The sequence below is a fragment of the Notolepis coatsorum genome, assembly GCF_963971535.1.
Source record: "Notolepis coatsorum genome assembly, chromosome: 11".
Lineage (NCBI taxonomy): Eukaryota > Metazoa > Chordata > Actinopteri > Aulopiformes > Paralepididae > Notolepis > Notolepis coatsorum.
In genome coordinates this window covers 78,751,116-78,772,453 of record NC_140175.1, presented here as the reverse complement: position 1 = coordinate 78,772,453, position 21,338 = coordinate 78,751,116, and the positions used below count along the sequence as shown (strand labels likewise).

At 41.4% G+C, this 21,338-nt stretch overlaps 1 protein-coding gene across 1 annotated transcript in view; it reads right to left on the bottom strand.

Annotated features, from left to right (window-relative positions):
• Positions 1 to 21,338, bottom strand: part of ptpa (protein phosphatase 2 phosphatase activator) — an 88,312-nt gene that overhangs the window by 58,103 nt on the left and 8,871 nt on the right. The window contains exons 2-5 of the mRNA XM_084325415.1: positions 4,374 to 4,483; positions 3,052 to 3,138; positions 1,070 to 1,195; positions 223 to 340 (exon numbers count right to left, since the gene is read on the bottom strand). Of these exons, the coding sequence (XP_084181541.1) occupies positions 223 to 340; positions 1,070 to 1,195; positions 3,052 to 3,138; positions 4,374 to 4,483 (441 nt within the window). The remainder of the gene's footprint in view (positions 1 to 222; positions 341 to 1,069; positions 1,196 to 3,051; positions 3,139 to 4,373; positions 4,484 to 21,338) is intronic.

Below are 21,338 nucleotides of genomic sequence, written 5' to 3'. Positions count from 1 at the left end.
TATCTTACCTGTACCATAGTCTATAATGACCCACATCTCTTACCTGTACCATAGTCTATAAATGACCCACATATCTTACCTGTACCATAGTCTATAAATGACCCACATATCTTACCTGTACCATAGTCTATAAATGACCCACATATCTTACCTGTACCATAGTCTATAAATGACCCACATATCTTACCTGTACCATAGCCTATAATGACCCACATCTCTTACCTGTACCATAGTCTATCCTGGTGGAGTTGCCCACCGCCTCTTTCAGGTAGACAGCGATTTCCGGGGCTGCTGCGCACTGGTCTGCAGGGAGCAATGCTGCCACCAAGCCCTCGGCTTCCTACACACACACACAGGGATGAGAACTGGTCAGGGGTGAAAAAGGTGATAAATGTGCATGACGTGGTGCAGCACAACATATTTGGTTGGTTATTTCCATGTAAAATGACATTTAATTAAAATTAACATGTAAAATGATGAGGTTTCAACACCACTCCATTAACCATTGCTGCTGTTCTCTAATAAATCAGAATTGAGCACTAAGGCTTGTAGTGTGAACTCAGAGTACAACCTTTTACAACTTGCAGTTAAGATAAGATGGATCTTTATCCATCCCTATGGGGAAATGCGGGTGCCATAGCAACAACAGGAGGAGGGGAGAGGTGGTACAGGCAGGATAATAAGAATACAATACAAATACAAATAAAATATAAGAATAAAGAACAAGATACAGATGAATACAAATTAAAATATCTGCAACTGGATCTCTGTGCAAGTAAACAGGTAAGACATATGTACTATACTCTATCAATAATATCACTATGTGCGCATGCACAGCCCTCCCTGGTATAATATACAGACTACAGGCTCTATCCTATGTCTACCCCAGGTACAAACACAAATAGCCAACCAAAGTCTACCCTGTACAAATAGACAATAATCCATACTAAGTCCTAGTGTACTCTGGTATAAATAAAATGATTGTAAATAAATATATATGTTTACATTTCATATGGAATCCACGAATCTCAAAGCCCAACTCTAGTGTGTGTTTGTGTGAAGGTCTCACCTGGTCAAGCTTGGCGTACCACGACCTGTAGGCCTTGTTCCCGTAGCGGGACTGTTGGTCGATGGGAGGCGTCTCATCTATCCAGCGGTCCAGAGTTTCCAACAGATCAACTAGCTTCTGCACTGTCTGACAGACAAGACCATTCAACACATCAAACAGCTTCTCCACTGTCTGACAGACAACAAGACAATTCAACAGATCAACCAGCTTCTCCACTGTCCGACAGATAACAAGACGATCCAACAGATCAATGAGCTTCTCCACTGTCTGACAGACAAAGAAAGATAACAGAAAGAAAACTGTCTTGTGTATCTTTGCTTCACATCATTGTGAAAGGAAAACTTGGATGCCCTAGCCTAGCTGTTGGGCCAAAAACACCTCTCCCAGAGTTTTAAGCTAGGCTAGTGGTCTGTATCCGCTTGGGGTTTGCCTAGTTTAGACTTTGTATGGATTTGTCAGTTTGAAATTGTATTTAGGTGCTGGGGGAAAATGCATATGTACTCCTTGCCGTTTGGCCAAGCCTACAAACTGTGCAGAATTATTGCTCATTGTGATGTCACAAGGGGTCACAATAGAGGCATTGCAAAGAAAGTTTGTGTATTTCTCTTTCTTCCAGTATGGCTGCCTGTAACCATTGGTAACCCCTTTCAAAAGAAAATGCCTAATTTCTGTGCAGTGGCAGAGCCGGTAAAACTCTGGAAAAGCACAATATTACTAGTGGTTCTACTGTGACTTGTTTACAAGATCCAGTAATAAGTAGGGATGGGGTTCGTTCATTTCTATTGATATTGATAGCATTCTCCAGATTGCTTAACGATCAGTCTTTATCGACTCTTTATATAACAATAGATTCTTAACAGAACTGGTATTGCTTTTATTGCTCAATATACAACCATCCTAGCAAGCAACCAATTGACCAAATGCTTGAGGCTATTAAATTGAATAATTTTTTTTATTAATCGCAGAGTAAATTAATACACAATAGATATGTCTCGATCCCCATCCTTAGTAACGAGACCACTAAAGCATTATGTTTTTGTTAATATAATTCTCATATATCAACACATACAACCGTTGTTAATAATATGTTAATAACACATAATACATTCACTTGAACAAATTTGGTTATTGCACTAGGTGTCTAGTGACTAGGTCATATTGCGATTTCAATAACATTTCAATAGATTCTCAGACCTATTTCAGTCCTACTTTCTTTTTATTTGTGAAATTACCTTTTCGAAGCACTTATGCAGGTTTGCGCTCAAAACAGCAGCTATTAAGTTGCTCATCCATCATACCTCTGCTTGCATGGATTTTTCTGGCAGCAGGGTTAATGGTATCACTCTTCTAAATGGCTAACTCCACCCACTCGGAGGGGCATTTTAATTAAAACGAGTGCTTTCTCTGCTCTGCTCCGCCTACTGCGATTGTGACAGGCAGAGAGTGACAGCCAGATAGACCACTAAATGCATGTTACCATTTCATCAGAGCATGTGGCATTAAATAAAAGAGCTACAATTGTCTGTGGAATAGCAATAGCAATCAACTGCTTACATATCAGGAGGAATTCAATTCATAAAAAAGAAAAAAGTGAAATGTCATCAATATGCATCCAAAATATAACAATCCCTTTTCAAAAAGATCCTCTCATAGTCATTTGTAGTTTAAAACATTGATACATTTCTAAGACACTAAGTGTTGTAGAGCTGTTGCTCAACAACAATGACGATGTCAAACAACTGTGATGTCAATGTTTTACGAATAAAACAAGTGATTAGCATTATTTTCCTCTATGATACGTTGGTAAGCTAAGACCAAACTTGCTACAGAGAGCTGCTCCATTATGGCAAAAATCATAATGACCATTATTTTGGTCAATATTGAAATCACAATTATTTAACACAATTACTCATTGACTTTGGAAACATCATGCATTATGCAGAACATTCACTTGTTCTAGTATAGACAGAGTAGTTCCATACCTCAGACACTTTGTATTCACATGTGAGCTTCTGTCTCTTAATTCCGTCATTCAGAGTCAGGATGAAGCCCATATAATCAGCATAGGCCTTTTGAGAGAGGGGGGAGAGTGTGTGTGTGTGGGGGGCAGAATCATCATCATTATTATCATCATCATCATCAACTGTCATATAATTGATTGGCTAATTAATTAATCAATTAATTTGATTTTTAGGATGTAAATGGGCAAAAGTAGACAATTCTCCAAAAATGTACTAGCCTATATTAACCCTTTCACTGCCACACGGCAGAAGGTTAACCCTTTACTATCACACAACCGACGGTCAGTTAACCTGCTGTCATGTGGCAGTGAAAGGGTTAACCTTCTGTGAATTGTCGGAGTGAAAGGGTTAACCGTTTTGGTAGTGCGGCAGTGAAAGGGTTAAAGAACTACACGTTTTTGTTTTTCTTATATAAGGTTTATATATATATAAATACAAAATGCTGCCACTTTTATTGCACCCAAGAACAGGATGTGCGTATTGTCTATTTCACACACACACATATATATATATATATATATATATATATATATATATATATATATATATATATATATATATTAGCCTACATATATGATACCTCATCATGACAAGCCCTGGTGTAGTCTTTTGATTTACCAGTATTTTGTCCTTGATACTGCATGTGGGGTTAATGGTAAAATTACGTTTCAGCAAAAGATTTTATGCAATCTTTCAGCAATTTTAAGCCAAATTGCTAAACCTAAATGACAGATGTTGCAGAGAATGCACCGACGCTGGTGATGGCTGGTGACCTGATCTGCGATGCTAAATTAGTTTTGGAGAGTGATGTTTTCTTTTTTTTTTTTAAACTGCTACTCAAAATCCACTGCCTTATCAGAAAGAGAAATGTATATTAGAAGTCTTTGTTCACCACAGCTGTATGGACCACAGACGAAGCTAGAAGCGATCTATTAATCCATTCATTTTCCTATAGCTGCAGCCATGATGGCAGAAAATATGTCACCCGGGGCCGTGAGAGGTCTATGGAATGGACGGGATTTATATAGCGCTTTTATCCAAAGTGTTTTACAACTTGTGCCTCGCATTCACCCATTCACTCACACACAGATGGCAGAGGCAACCATGCAAGGTGCCAACCAACATTTCAACACGCTGCCGGTAGGAGCTGGAATTTAACCGGGAACCTTCTGATTAGCAGACGGCCGCTCTACCTCCGGAGCCACTGTCGCCCCGCCTGCAACACGTTCAAGGTTTACCAAACAAGCCCTTCAAAGCGAGCTGGAGGGAGGTGGACAACGTACTTGAGATCGCTTCCACTTCCCCATGTCATGAACCATGCCGATTTCTTTCTTGGGCAGCATGTAGTTGTAAGTGGCCGGGGTCTGGACTGCATCCCCCTCGGGGGGCGAACCTGAACAGCCACACATGGGAGAGAGACCGGATTATTTTCACAAATGTAATTATTGATTAAAAGCAGCGATGGGCACCGATGTGACCAACACAATACCGGTTGACATAGGTAGCCGGTACTGTCTTGACTATGGTCATCCAAATATAGTCCCTTCCTTTAGAACACATGTCAAACTCAAGGCCCAAGGGCCAAATACAACCCGCATGCCATTTTCATCCGGCCCGCAGACTGAATTCACTTACAGCAGTGGTGCCCAACCAGTCGATCGCGATCGACAGGTAGATCGCGGGCTGATTTCAAGTAGATCTTGATTAATAAAATTTGATTATTAAAAAATAAAACATTTTTTTTTTTTTTGCTAAATCAACTCTTCCTCTCCTTGTTAACTACAACAAGCAATGCTGTTTGTTATTTAAGATGAGGTCGGACTCGGCACTGACAGATTTGTGTTCATTATGCTGCTTTTATAAAGCCTCAAATGACGGCTTACAATATACAATTTTGGCTGGTAGCTCTCGGGCTAGGTGGTAAATAAAAAAGTAGATCTTGGTTCAAAAAAGGTTGGCCACCCCTGCCTTACAGTATCAATACATTTTGGCCCACTGCCTCTCCTATAGGTGCAATTCATCCGTCCTGTGATAGACATCAAACACACCTCGGTCTCGAAAGGACAAATTACTTTAGCTTTTAAAAGCTCAGTTTTCACTCGACTCAAGCCGTGGTATTATTCGGTTGCATGATTGGTTTTGTGCAAGACAAGTGAAAGCTATGGTAGAAAGAGATGCTGAGGTGAGAGATGTTTTCTGTGTGTTGCTCGTGTGTGACTGTGTGTGTTCCACTTAGGGCTGGGCGATATAACGATAACGATAAATATCGCGATATATTTTAATAATCGATATCGAATATCGAAATAAAATAAAAATCGAAAAATCGTTTTTTTTTTTTTACCTGCAACAGGGCAGTTTTAAAACCAGAGACAGTGGACAGACTTGTCTTTCTTGCCTGCAACTTAAAGTAATGGCTTTGCTTGTCCAAATGACAATACTGACCAAATTCAGATTTCTTTTTCTCTTGTCCATTTATTTTGTTTGCTTTCTAATTTAAAATACATTGAAACAGTCTGTACACAGTAGGCTATGTGTGCTAGCAGAACTAGACTCCAGTCACGAGTCACAGTGCACATGTGCGGTGGTTTGTCCACCAAAAAAGCGCCAAAAGATCGAAAATAAACTAGCAGAGCCAGAACTGTTCAACTGGAGCCACAGCCAGCAGAGAAGCCGGTTTACTTTAGCTTTTAAACCAGCTGCAGCCTGAGAACTGGAGTGTGAGGGGATGTAACACTAAAGATGGCGGCAATGACAAAGAATTGCTGCAAAATAAACATACATCTGTTGTTAAAAAAAAATATGTTTTTTTTTTTTTTATACTTATAACAATTCGATAATTATCGATATCGAGAAATAAAATTAAATTATCATATCGTTATCGCGATATGATTTTTTTCCATATCGCCCAGCCCTAGTTCCACTTAAACCTTTTTCGGACATGCACTCTGGACAATGCTAGGGCTGAACGATTAATCGATTTTAAATCGAAATTGCGATTTGAAATGACGCAATTAGCCTTTTCTTTTTTTTTTAACCAGGAAGTCCCATTGAGATACAAGATCTCCTTTGCAAGTTGTTGTTGTTGTTGTAGAAACAGTTTGGGAGAGGGAGGTAAGGGGTTTTAGATTGTGTGTTGTGAAGTTTAGACTTCAGAGAGGGAGAGTAAAGTACAGAAAAAAAGGTACCGTTGGGTACCGGTATCGATTCCCAGGTAAAAAGAAAAATGTTCAGGCTCGGTGTCCCGAACAGACCCACCGCGTAGGCCAGATGCAAGCCGCATTTTACAATAAACCTCTGTGGGGCTGCTAAATTTTTTTTTTTTTTTTTATATAATCGCAAATTTTATCGCAATCGCAATATCTGTCAGAAATATCGCAATTAGATTATTTCCCAAAATCGTGCAGCCCTAGACAATGCGCAGAGAATCGGGTTCGTGAATTACCTGGAATTGCGTTTTCGCACAAAGCATGCAATTCTCCATGGCAGACATGTTCGGACTGCACTTGGTTTAGACAAGGCGAGGCACCTAGGTAGAGTGAGTGCATGACGCAGAAAGCCTAGGTCCTCTGCCTATGTATGGAGGATCATTATTTTAAATATTTATTTAAATGGAATGTAACACGGCATCTCCAAGTCCAGGACCAGTTTAACCTATAAGTGCTAATCTTACAAACTCTGAATAATTCATGTAAACCTAATATATGTAATTTAAATATGTAAACAATAAGGGTGCTTTCACATATAGTTTTGGTGGACTCGGTGCGGGTCTGGTGGTGAAGTTGCAACATTGTTGCATTCATCATTTGGTTCGTCTGCATTCACACAGAAATTTGTCAGGCGCACCAAACTTTATGAACAATGTCACACGGTCGAAAAGGGCGCTAGTCTATTGGACACAATGGAGAGTGGAAATCCCTCCCCTTCAGGAAGTGAAATGCGCGAAAATACAAACTGCGTGAAGCGTGATAGTAGCAGAGGCGTGGCATTGATCCATCGTTCGATTATAACCCATTACCGCCATCCTCTCGCTAAACAACTTGTACACCTCCTTGTTTTTGTGAGTGCCCACAAGCAGCTGTTTTATTTGGTCTTCTGCCCATATGTCGATCAGGGCTTTCACTTCGCCAAAGTCTGTCCACGAGACATGTTTACACAGTGTGCTTGTTTTGCAGTGAATGCGGTAATAATAATAATAATAATAAGCTGTGTTTTTTTCTTCATTCTACCCAAGATGCACAGTTAGATAGATAGATAGATAGATAGATAGATAGATAGATAGATAGATAGATAGATAGATAGATAGATAGATAGATGCAGTGTGCCGCGGTAATAATAATAAGCTGCAGTGTTTTTTTCTTCCTTCTACCCAAGATGCATAGTTTATCAGGTGACTTCCTACGTTTGGTCCGCGTTTGGTCCGATGAAGCGAACCGAGACCTATGTTTTTTGGCGGACCAGAGTTTGCGTGTTTGGTCCGCGGACCGAGTTCGACGCACATTCACACAAACCCAAAAAAGCAGACTATCGAATTCTGGTCCGATAGTCCGGACCAAACAGCTCTAGTGTGAAAGCGACCTAAGTCTATAATAAGCCAATTTAATAAATTATGCCTACTTACCCACCTTGTAACCCTTTCACTGCCGCACTACCAAACGGTTAACCCTTTCACTGTGACAATATGCAGAAGGTTAACCCTTTCACTGCCACACGACAGAAGGTTAACCGTCGGTTGTGTGATAGTAAAGGGTTAACCTTCTGTCGTGTGGCAGTGAAAGGGTTAAACAGCACTCAATGTATTCATTGAGATGTCAAATGAACATAAGTGCATTTACAACAACATATTGAGCTGGTATGCACAAATTCAACAAATAAACAAAATTACCAATTAGGCTAATACTTAACCCTTTAATCGCCAAAAACGCCGTAGGACGTCTTTCCCCGACATGCTCATTCTGCCAAAGACGCCGTACCACGTCTTTGATATCAATATTTCAGAAATCTGTGATCGAAATCATATTTCTCCCCCGGAGACCTGAGATCTCCTGTTGATCCCCTCTCAACTCTCCAACGGTTCAAGAGCGCCATCTGGTGGCCGATCGGCGGATCGCCCAAACAGGAAGTGATGCGCCGGTTAGTGGTGCTCGCCCATATTTCGTCCGGGCACTCGCTATCGTTAGCGGGACTCCATCTTGATACACTGGACATCGATCGGTTGAAAATAACTCGATAAACATGATTTGGACGTATATACTATTATACAACCTGGAAATGGATCGCATATTTCTACATCCCATAATAGGAACATTTCTGTTCCACGCTCATCGCCCAACGCTACGAGGAAGCTACGGTAAGATTCAACATTACTTTCTAACGTGTTTGATACTAACTGCTCTAATGATCATATCACCCACACTAGATGAATCATATAACGTTGGCCACGGAATTATAAACGACCCCCCCCCCCCCATCCGGTCAACATCAGATCATAAGTAGTAACTTCTAGAAGCACGTCCATTTGACATTTTTTATCTCGCGCAGATTGCTATCAAACTGTATTTGATCATCAATATAATGCATTTGGGGCTATAAATCACGTTCTGGAGAAAGCTGCAGAAAACGATAAAAACATACTTATACTTTAGACCGTATTTTAGTATGAATATGTGAATGAAAAAGTATAACGTTGCTACACCCTGAACAATAGATATAGGACGTTGAATGGGCCATAGTAATGTCAATTTAGCAATTATACAATTTAAAAAGTTATAGCCCTGCAAAGAAGGGGAACTTCTCCATATTAAATAGGGCTGGCGGAGGATGGTAAATTATGAATTTAAGCATGGCGATCAAAGGGTTAAATGCACTTTTTTAAGGTATTATTATTGTGACTGTCCGGCCCACAAAATCATCTGCATTTGTCATTTCGGCCCCTTTGGAAATTGAGACACCCTGCTTTTAGAGCATTGGAGTGTGTACGACGGTGTATCTGAACATTGCTGAAAATGTGAGAGTTCTAATTAATAATATAATATATATATATTATAGTATAGTATTATATTCATAATAGAATATAAAACACACACACACACACACATATATATATATATATTGAATTAGACCTTCACTGTGATTGCCAGGAAGATTACACTGGAATATTAGAAAAATTACACTGGCCTTTAGAATGAAGTTGTAGAAAATAAACTGATATTGACCGATATCAGTAAAATGCTATGGATCAATACTGATATTGATTGAATGTCCATATTAGTGTCTACCTCTAGGGTACAGGCTAACTTCACAATGCTGTTTTAACACTTTCAGTGCCAGCAGGGGGCGCACGATTTAGCGCTTGAGTGCCAGCGCTCTATTCAATGAGAGGGCGACCACATTTGCGAACGCATAAACTATATCTTAAATTATGGCTATGTGTCTAATACGCCCGTCGCTTATCAATGACTTGCTTGCAGTCAACATTGTCGAAACGGATTGTTTTTTCATCTGTACATTTCCGTTTTATACCATTTTTTAAAAAGAGATTCCACAGGAATCGCCCTTTACTGGAATACACAAAAAACTGTCATTTTTCGGCCTATTTATGAATCGTTTTCAAATAAACACTAGATTATCGATAGTATATGTGTACGCACGCTAGAGAAGCGGGCTGTAAAATCGATTATCTATTTCTTGATCAACACACATATAGGGCCCACGTTGATATATCTGTGAAAAAAGCTCTGATTACCCCAAGACTGGTAAAATAGATTCCTTACCTCAGATCAGATGTTCTCCAAAAAGATTATTCCAATTCCTGATCGCCATTCCAAATATCGATCGCGTTTATTGATCCAACGCTGGGTGTTCAAAACACATATTACACGCTGTTCTGAGGGACCACAAAGACTGCAATCGGCTCGGATTACATGCCTGACAAGTAAAATGTGGATTCTGGATTTTCTTTTCCCCATGCATTTTCATTCAGTCCAATCCAAAGAGTGCATTACCATCCGGGAGACGATAAGGGCGGTATTTTCCCTGTTCGAGCTCAGAGAGAGTCCCAGTGGTAATGTGAGGCTAGATTGATGAAAAATGAATGGAAATCGCTAATAATAAAAATAACGATTAATAACGAGATTTCTCATCCTTGGCACTGAACGGTTGGCATGAAATAACGCAAGGCAGACTACGCTGAACTGAATTTACATCGCAACTTGCGGGTTGTAGTAGGAGAGTTGATGTGAGAGACTATGTGCCAGGGTGCGAAATTTACGGGGGCTTGGGGCAAAATGCCTGTGAAAATGGACAAAATGCCCTCGAAAATCATTTAAGGGGGGCACAAAATGCCCCCGACAGTTTACTGGTGCGGGAGCTTGGTGCTGGATTAGCGAGAGGCGTGCAGCTGCGGAGCCGCAGAGCTCACAGTTGTGCCCGCACAGTGCAGTACTCCAATTCAGCCATTGGGTGGGTGGCGCTGCGGAACGGTCCCCAGACCGGACCCGATAGTGCCGCTGGCTCTGCGGCTCTGCAGTTGCATACTATTGGGATGAGTTTATCGCTTCGTTGGGAGGCGGAGGTTGTCGTTGGTTTCAGCGATCAGGCAGCGTTGGGGGGCCGGGGGGGGACAAAAAGCCCCAGACAGTTTACTAATGATATATATATATATGGAGACATTATTAATGTCATTAACATTACGTTATCAAACATAGTATAAACATTTATATTACTATTTATTTAACCGACGAGTGAAAGACGTGATTTATTAAATCTGTTTTGATCAGACGCCGATGTCAACGTCACTCTCCCCACCCTCTCACATTAGCAGGTGAGCAGCTCACCAGCATTTGATGGCATTTTGAAGACCGACAAGATGGAGCGTTTTTTTATCAAACTATAAAAACACGAAGGAAAAAAGAGTCTGAGAAGCAGATTCCCCATGTCCTCAAATAAAAATTTTTAAAACGGAGTACGATGGAGTCGTGGGGATTAGACTGGGTAGGGGATGAGGAGGATGCTACCGGTCAACATATAATTTATTGCAAAGCTTGTCATGAGACTCCGGCTGCAAACACGGCTAGAGTTCGAGGAGCTTGTGTGGATCTTTTTGTCCGCGGGACGAAGACTGTAAAAATATTTGGATGTAAGGATGTTTAATAACCATTTATCATAAAAATTCAGTGCCCCAGAAATACAAAAAAAGCCCCCGAAAATCAATTAAGGGGGGGGGGGGGGGGGCAAAAAAAGCCCTTGAATATTTTTTTTAATTTCTAACCCTGCTATGTGCATTTATTTGAGAGCCAGGCTGCTCAATGAAACACAGTCTCTGCCCATAAAATATAAATAAAATGTCTGGGGAGAGATACAGTGGTAATGCTAACAGAGATGGTGTAGTGGTGAAGTCAACTATGCCTGGAATTAGGCCATGGAGGTAAACTGAATATTAAGCTATATTACTGAATATTAGGGGTGTAACAATGCGACCTCATAATTACGATTATTCAGGCAACGATTCAATGCATCATGAAATCTCTTCATTTGACCACGATTCGATTCATTTTCTATTCATTTTCTATCAGTTAATTCCCCAAAAAGATTTGAATACACAAATGTGGCTGGGAGAACTGATTCACTCAGCATGAATAGACTATAGGTCAATAAAAATACACCACATTTTTTAAAAATTTTATTTTATTATTATTAATATTTTTGATTATAATCGATTAACATTTTTTATTTTATTTTTTTTATCTTTTCCCCCCTTCTTTTTCCATTTTTCTCCCATCCCAATGTTAGTCGTTATGCCAATTCCCAATCCCCTTCCTGGTCGTTGTGCACTCTACCTCCTGCGGTCGGTCTGGGAGGGCAGAGACTATCACATGCTTCCTCCGACACATGTGTAGCCAGCCCACCGCTTCTTTTCACCTGGCAGCGCGGACTCTCACTGGGAGAGTGTAACGTGTGGAAGGTCACACTACCTCTCCCAGATCCTTCCCTTGCTGTGCAGGCGCCCGACCGAACTGTAGGAGTCGCTGTTTACAACGACCAGGACCAACCCACGCCGGCCTCCCACCCGCTAACACTGCCAATTGTGTTAGTATGGACGGTCGGCCAAGCCGGAGGCACCACAGCCGGATTCGATCACACTGGCTCTGTGGTGGTAGACAGACGCTTAGTCCGCTGCGCTACCCGGCCGCACGATTCTAACATTTTCAAATCGATGCAGTTGAATCGTCACATTAGAATCGATGCATTTCGATTAATCAATGCATCGTTTTACACCCCTACTGAATATGAAGGTCTACTAAATAGTAGGGTTTGGATGTATACTGAATATGAAGGTATACTGTAGGGTTTGGAGTAGGGCTGACCTTCAAATTTTTTTTTGGCAATCGAAGCTTCGGGGCCGAGCTTCGATTTTAATTCGAAGCTTCAAATTAAAAAAGAATTTATTTTTTTTTATCTTATGTTGTGGGACTTGTACAGCACTTTGGTAAACTTTGTTGTTTTTAAATGTGCTCTATAATAAAGTGGATTGGATTAATGAATTAAGTAGCCCCTTTCGTGACTGTGACGCAGCCAACACGGCTGTGTGATTTAATTCAAGGTGGATCGCTGTTGTCGTTTGAACAACTTCAGATTTCATGGGAACTACCAATCCCCCAAATCAAGAATGTTTAAGATGAATGAAGTAAGATTTTGATTATTTGAAATATGGCCTGTGTAGACTAAACTATGCACAGAATTATGTCAGTCTACAAGGTCCGGATTCTACATGGTCCGGCAATGTAGACCTTGTAGACTCCACTACAGACCAATTATCAGTGAATGTTCATGCATTTTTAAGAAGGGCTACTTCCACAAAAAAACAAAGAACTCACCAAAACATCTCAGTAGCACCTTATCTAAATGTTCTATTTCATATAGGCCTGTCACGATAACACATTTTGCTGGGCGATTAATTGTCCCAGAAATTATTGCGATAAGTGATATTATTGCGGTTTTGAGAGAAATAATTTTTTTGAGAAATGTATTTCCCAAAAGTTTTCAATCAACTTTTTTTTTTACTAATATAATGATAATAGCATAATAATGCAAGGAAACCGTTTCAAAGTGCAATAAACCTTTATTTAACATTGGAAGACATTTTAAATATCCTAAATTACTACCTAACCAATCAGATATGAGGTAGCGTCAGAAGCAGAGTAACCTCGTTCCCAGTTTTATCTCCGTGAGAGCAATGATAAAACGAGCAGAGCAATGTGTGTGGACAAGAGGCGGGTTGCTACGTTTACTGTAGGAAGGGGCTTTTAGACCCATGTTTTTATTTTTTGCTTCGAAAAGAGGGACATCCTCTCAATATGCGGGACGTGGGACATTAGGTAAAATGGCTGTGCAGTATACAACCAAAAGCGGGACACCTGGTCACCCTAACTGTGGCTCGCGTTTGTTTACTGTGGCTCGGGGATTATGTGATGGGCAAGCTACTTGGAAAATGTAGTAAGCTACACTACCAGTTACTCTCGATTAAAATATAGCTCAACAATAATCAAATAAACACAAATATATACTATCTCTATTGGAATGGAGACTTTTCAGCACAGGATAAACTAGGGATGGGCAAAAAAAAACAGATCGATTGATCACATGATGTACTTGAGTACTCGTGGAGGAAAACGCTGTACAAAATAAACGTCTTTTCCGGTGTTTTAGACTTTGCTCTTTTATTTTGAAACCCACCGACCGGAAGTATTGTTGTTATTATCCTAGCAGAACCTATGAGCGGACAACTTGTGTCGTCCGGTTCTGTGTTTTTGAGCTAATGATAAAACAAATGTTGAGATTGTTGGTGAACAACTAACTTTAGGTTAGTTTTAACGTTAGCTACTAACGTTAGATGCAGCTACTACAGGCAATCAACAATGAGGAGGAAGCGTCATAGCATCAACACTAGATCTTTAATCTTTATTTAGCAGTCCAGTTTCTCCGGGCAGTAGCGTATAGCGTTTGTTCACGCTACATCACTACTTGGGTCTAAAAATAGCTACACTACAAAGAACGCTACTTGGTTCAAAAGGAGCGACGCTACCATCACGCTACTGAGAAATGTAGTTAAGCTATGTAGCGTTGCTACTGCCCAACATACGCATGGTGCTCACAGGAGCTCCCGTGCTGTACTCTGTAGTAACGGCAGCGGCCCGCCTCCCCACACGAAGAGGTACTGGTTCCCGCCTCATTAAAACAAACACGCAAATAACAATTAATTGCGCCCATCAAAATCATTGCATTCATTTTCATTATTGCGCGATAAATTGATTTATTGCTTATTGCAACAGGCCTAATTTCATATATGGAGATTCATATTTATTTATGTATTGCATCCATTTCTACATTTTATTTCCTATTTTGTTTATTCATCCCAGTATCTTTCTTTCTTATGTGTGGAATTCTACAAGGCATTTACATTCACATTTACATTTAGTCATTTAGCTGACGCTTTTATCCAAAGCGACTTACAAGTTCTGTACGACAGGTCATCAGGAAGGATACAACTCTATCAGCCGAGTAACAATATTCATATTCAAGTGTTGCGTGTTACAGTGTAGGTTAGTTTATTAGGACAAGTGCATGACAGTAAGGTTAGTTAGGGTTAGATTTTTTTTTCATATAATGGTTGAAGAAGTGCGTCTTTAGTCGACGGCGAAAGATTGGACGGGATTCGGCTGTCCTAACTGGGGTGGGTAGTTCATTCCACCATTGTGGGGCAAGGACTGAGAATAGGCGTGTAGGTGGTGTATGTGTTTGAGGATGATATCCTTCAAACAGGCAATAGTGATGATATAATTTGAGCAGTGCTGAGCTGGGTTCCTTTCCTCCAGTGTATTTGTCCCCCGGCCCCACCCAATGGCCCCATGCACACAGCCACACACACACACACACACCGAATGTCCAAATGACTACAGACCGGTGGCACTCACCTCTGTGGTCATGAAATGTTTCGAGAGGCTGGTCAAGGACCACATTTGTGCCTCCCTCCCCAGTGATATGGACCCTATGCAATTTGCATACAGGACAAACAGGTCCACCGACGACGCGGTCTCCCAGGTACTGCACAGCACCCTCTCGCACCTTGACCGTCAGAAGGGGGGCTATGTGAGACTGTTGTTCATTGACTACAGCTCAGCGTTCAACACCATAGTCCCCACCAGACTGGTGGACAAGCTGATCGAGCTAGGTCTGAGCTCCGCCCTGAGCGCCTGGGTACTGGACTTTCTGAGCGAAAGACCCCAGGCGGTCAGGGTGGGGGGTCAGACCTCCAACACCATCACCCTGAGCATCGGGTCCCCCCAGGGCTGTGTTCTGAGCCCCCTGCTGTACTCACTCTACACACACGACTGTGTGGCCAAGTTCAGCTCCAACTCCATAGTGAAGTTCGCAGATGACATGGTGGTGGTGGGGCTGATCTCGGACAACGACGAGAAGGCCTACCGGGAGGAGGTGGAGGTACTGGAACGCTGGTGCCAGGACAACAGCCTGCTCCTGAACATTGGCAAAACCAAGGAACTGATCGTGGATTATAGGAGAGGACAGCAGGAGACACACACACCACTGATGATAAACGGGGCTACCGTGGACAGGGTGAGCAGCTTCAAGTACCTGGGGGTCCACATCTCAGAGGACCTGACATGGTCAACACACATAGGCACAGTAGTAAAGAAGGCGAAACAGCGTCTCTACCACCTGAGACAGTTAAGGAAGTTCAGAGTATCGGGGAAGATACTCCAGTCCTTCTACTCAGGAGCTGTAGAGAGCATCCTGACCGGAAACATCACTGCCTGGTATGGAAACAGCACGGCACAGGACAAGAAGGCCCTACAGAAAGTGGTGCGCTCAGCCGAGCGTACCACGGGTATTGCACTACCCCCCCTGCAGGTTCTATACAACAAGAGGTGCAAATCCAGAGCCTGCAGGATAATGAAAGACCCTCACCACCCCAATAACAGCCTGTTTCAGCTGCTGAGGTCAGGCAGACGCCTGCAAATCCCAGCTACTAGGACAGAGCGGCTTAGGCTCAGCTTCTTCCCCCAGGCCATCAGAGCCATGAACAATGTACATTGAGTGCTCAGAACATTGAACTGTCCACACACAAGCACACATGAACACACACACGACACGCACACTGTGCACGCTCACACACGAGCAGCCACTTAACACTTTAACATGAGCGGGCACACACTCATGTCGCACACACGCACACTTATGGCCAAAGGAAAGGACACTTTAAATTAGAATAACAGGAACAGTGTATTGCACTACCAAAGCTAACTAGCATGTCACACATGCGCTGTAAATAACTATGTACAGATACCGAGATGTCACTCCATGTTACCTGCTATCTGTTACTGCACAATGTTGTTTCTTCTTTTGATTCTATTATATGTACCACTGTATTGCACATCGTTGCGGGCAAGACCACCCGCATTTCATTGTATACCTGTATGCCGTGACAATTAAAACTCTTGACTTGACTTGACTTGACCGAAGTAAAAAATTAAATAAAATAAATTATAATTTTTTTTTTTTTTTTTACTTCGATTTTTTTTTTAATGTTCGAAGCTTGTGCCATCGAACGAAGCTTCGAAGCTTCAAAGTATTTAAGACAGCCCTAGTTTGGAGGTATACTGCAGGGTTTGGAGGTAGCCTACTGTATACTGAATATGAAGGTATGCTGCAGGGTTTGGAGGTATACTGCTTATGAAGGTATACTCTAGTCTAGGGTTTGGAGGTATACTGATATGAAGGGTATACAGAGTCCATTCTCTTCGGATCAAATAGCAAACTCAGCAAGACCAACGGCTTCTCTGTTACAGTGGGTGACAATATTGTCACAAGGAAAGATGAAATTACATACTAAATAGTAGGGTTTGGATGTGTACTGAATATGAAGGTATACTGTAGGGTTTGGAGGTATACTGAATGTATACTGCAGGGTTTGGAGGTAGCCTACTGCAGGGGTCGGCAATAGGCAGCCCGCGGGCCGAAATTGGCCCGCCAGCAATAATATCTGGCCCCTCAAGATTATAATTTTTTTTTTTTTTATAAATCAGACAAACTAGGCTAGGCTATATGTTAGCTATAATATCCAAATAGAGAAACTACCACCACCTAAATAATGCTTATTATACTTTGTTTTATCCATGTTGAGTGAATAACAGGTATAGGCAGCGAGGTGCAATGTAGCGCTTGCTCAACATGAAAAAAGTCGGTGGACAACGCCTGGTGCTGAAATAACAAACCAGCCACACCACATGTGTGGTGTGAAATTAAAACACCAGTTCAGTAAGTCATTCAAACTTTATCTTTACTTATATATGACTGACGGCACCACACATGTGAATAGTAACAATGCAATTAAACTGAAGTCAAATCAGAGCAAAAAAAGCTGAATCTGCTTCAAGAAGATGCGCTACATTAGGTATATAAGGAATTACAACCAGACACTTAATTGACTAAATAAAAAATACAATTAGGCTTTTAACCCTCTAAAGCCGGGCGCAACACTAGACATGTTTTGTAAAACATTAAATATCTTTGGATTTGTTTGTGATAAAGACTTGCTTTATTGTATCGGAATCGATTGTCATCTCAAAATTTAGTGCAAGAATGTGCGGATGTAAAGCATAGAATCTTGAAATATCTATATTGGTTGTTTTCCCTGGACTGCATCTAATCCACTGTATCTATCCATTTATCATATATCTATGTCTGTCACTATAGCCAATGGAAATGCTAGAAATGGTCACGTGGACTGGGAGAACCAATAGAAAATTCCTATTGTTTCTCAATAGTCCAGTGCGCTCCACAGAAAGGGCTGTCAGATAGACGCATTGGTTGCGCGTAATGTAAGATAAACCCAATAAGAGATGGGCGCTTGTCTCTGGTTTTATAATAAAATTGCAAAAAGACAAAGGTATAATGTTCAGTGCAAATGTGTATGTCGTTTACAGTTTATTATGCCACCTATTAGGCTTGGGCGGTATGACGGTATACCAGGGTATTTAGAAATCCCGACGGTATTGAAAATTAATACAGTCCGTCACCGTCAAAATCACAGATGCGCTTCAGTTTCTATTACAGTGAAACGGAGTTGAGTGTAGTGCACACATGCGCCAGCAGAGGGCGAGACCAGTCCTCACTAGTGGAGCGAGTGGGTCACAACGGTGTTCACGTTTTACGGTAATGACTAATGTTGCGACAGTGCTGTGAAAATAACGTAAAGCGTTGTGGTAACTAGAGTTGGTTTGTGTTGTTGTGCACTAGTGCAGTGGTTCCCAAACCTCTCCTCGAGGCACCCCAGCCGTTCCATGTATTTGTTAAATTCCACCACCAGCACACCTGATTCAACTAATAAAGGGCTAGTTAAGTTGAATCAGGTGGTGGAATTGAACAAATACATGGAACGGCTGGGGTGCTTCGAGGAGAGGATTGGGAAGCACTGCACTAGTGGAGCAAGCAAATAATCCGTCTCTTATTATATGTGAACTAAAGAGTACAAGGTTTACACAACAGCCCGCACCCGCCTTTTTATTGTATTTGTACCGTCCTGTACTATCCGCTGTCAGCTGTTTATCTCTCTATGTGAGCTTGATTAACTAGCGTTAGCTCACGTTAACTAGCGTTAGCTCTGCGGCTAATCTTAGATTACCCTGAACTAAATCAATGACTAGGTTATAAAGCATTAGAGTAGTTTTCACTGCACATAGAAGTAGCCAAACAACGGGAGCATTTCGGGAGCATATGACCAAAACCCAGGCAATTTCGAGCCCTTAAGGAATCAAATAGTCTGCCATGGCTAGGCTAGATGCTAACGCTAACGGTGCAGGCTTCTGACTACCATTCTGAGAGCTGACGATGATTTGTTTACTTGGTAACACGGGTTGCCCCCCGCCGCTGATGAAAATGAAAGTCATAACGTATAACATATACCGTACACCGGGGTATTATGTCCTCAAGATATGACTGTGTGAAAAAAAGTGATACCGCCCAAGCCTACCACCTATGCAGCTTGTTTATTTTGTCCATTCTCTGCCTCTGCCACAAATGTATGTCTTAGTTATAAGGTTGTCTGTCACAGAGTTAAAATGTTTTCACTATCAATATATATTAAATTAGCCATTGTTTTTGTTTCCGGCCCCCCATACGATGGCTTGGAAAAAATTTGGCCCTCGGCCAAACTTAATTGAAGACCCCTGGCCTACTACTGTATACTGAATATGAAGGTATGCTGCAGGGTTTGGAGGTATACTGCTTATGAAGGTATACGGGTTTGGAGGTATACTGATATGAAGGGTATACAGAGTCCATTCTCTTCGGATCAAATAGCAAACTCAGCAAGACCAACGGCTTCTCTGTTACAGTGGGTGACAATATTGTCACAAGGAAAGATGAAATTACATACCTGGGTACCATCCTAGAGGCAAATCTTTCCTGTGCCAAAATGGCATCCAATGTAATCAAAAAAGTCAACCAACGAACAAGATTCTTGTACCGGATCTCCTCTCTGGTAAACAAGAATACCCTGAAGACTCTAACAGGAGCACTCATTCAAGGGTACTACGACTATGCTTACACCTCATGGTACCAAAGCACCTCAAAGGCACTAAAAACGAGATTACAAACATCACAAAACAAACTGGTCAGACTATTGCTTGACCTCACCCCTGCCCATTTTGACAACCTAGGATGGCTTGGAGTAGACGACAGAGTACAGCAACTTGCAATGGGCCTGGTCTACAAGATACACTACACCACTAAGGTACCCATGTACATGTCGAAATACTTCCCAAAGGTCAGTGAATACCACGACCACAACACCAGAGGGAGTTCCACAAATCATGTTCAACCCAGATTCGGCACAAACAAGGGACTAAACACGTTTCGCGATTATGCCACATCAAAAAAAGCCGTACAAAAATGTGAATCCCTACCCACCTCCAAAACCGCTCTCAAAGAGCACCTACGGGAGGCTGCAATTCGAAACTGGCCCGTGTAAATGTCCAAACCCCCCCTTCCTCCCCCTCGTATGTATATATTTTCTGTTAGGATCTCTGTTTAATAGTACTGCATATTTGCATATCTTGTATGTCACAAATGTAACAGTACTGTCATGATATATATATATATATATATATATATATATATATATATATATATATATATATATGCATGTTGTGCATGTCATAAATGTCACTATGAATTGAAAATGGGGGACCCTGATGTAAACCAGACGAAAGTCTTTCTCTGGTCTGCTTCCCCTATTGAGCCGTACTGTATTGTACCCATTCTGCAATCTGTTAAATAAAATGTTCATTCATTCATTCAGGGTTTGTAGGTATGCTGATATGAAGGTATAACCTAGGGTTTAGAGGTATACTGAATATGAAGGTATAGTCTAGGGTTTGGACTTTGGAGGTATAAGAAGAGGACTAGTTGGGCCCCAATCATTAATGGCCAATGGGCGGTGGCATTGCGCCATATTGGATGATGAAATGACGACATGAACAAGACGAAAGTCTTTCTCTGGTCTGCATGCCCTTAACAATTGTGTGTATTGAGCTGTACTGTATTGTACCCATTCTGCAATCTGTTAATAAAGTTTTCAATCAATCATGAAGTGTGAGAAGTGACAGAAGCTAACCTTCAGTGAGCAAACGGGGAGACGGGTCAAATAAATTATTCTTTCTTTGGTGTAAAAAACAAACAAACAAACATGCAACTAGCGTTAATTGGATTGCTGACAGTATTTTTTCCAATAAGCTAACGTTACATCCGACTCTAAGATTGAACAGTGATATTTGCTAACGTTACTTTATAATTAATTCACCCAGCAGCAGCATCACAATCACTTTGGATGCTACCGCAAGTCTTTGCGGGAAAATACTAACAATTCAGGGATAACTTGACTTTTTCTAATTTGCTAACTTCATTAGACTGGCTACATGTATGTACATATATGACCCTTTCACACAGACTGGCCCCGAACAATAATAATTGTTGCTTCAGGCAACCAACTTGTTTTGTTATGGTTGGCTAAAGCTAGCCTAGCTAACATTAACAGTTGCGGCAGCAAAACTGTGGGATATCATAATAACTACCTTGCTAAATTGCCCATGTCAGAGTTTAGCAACTACTAGCGTTACGGGCTTATTGTCCTCACTCGGAATTATAACAAGCACTATACAACGCATGCTGTTTTC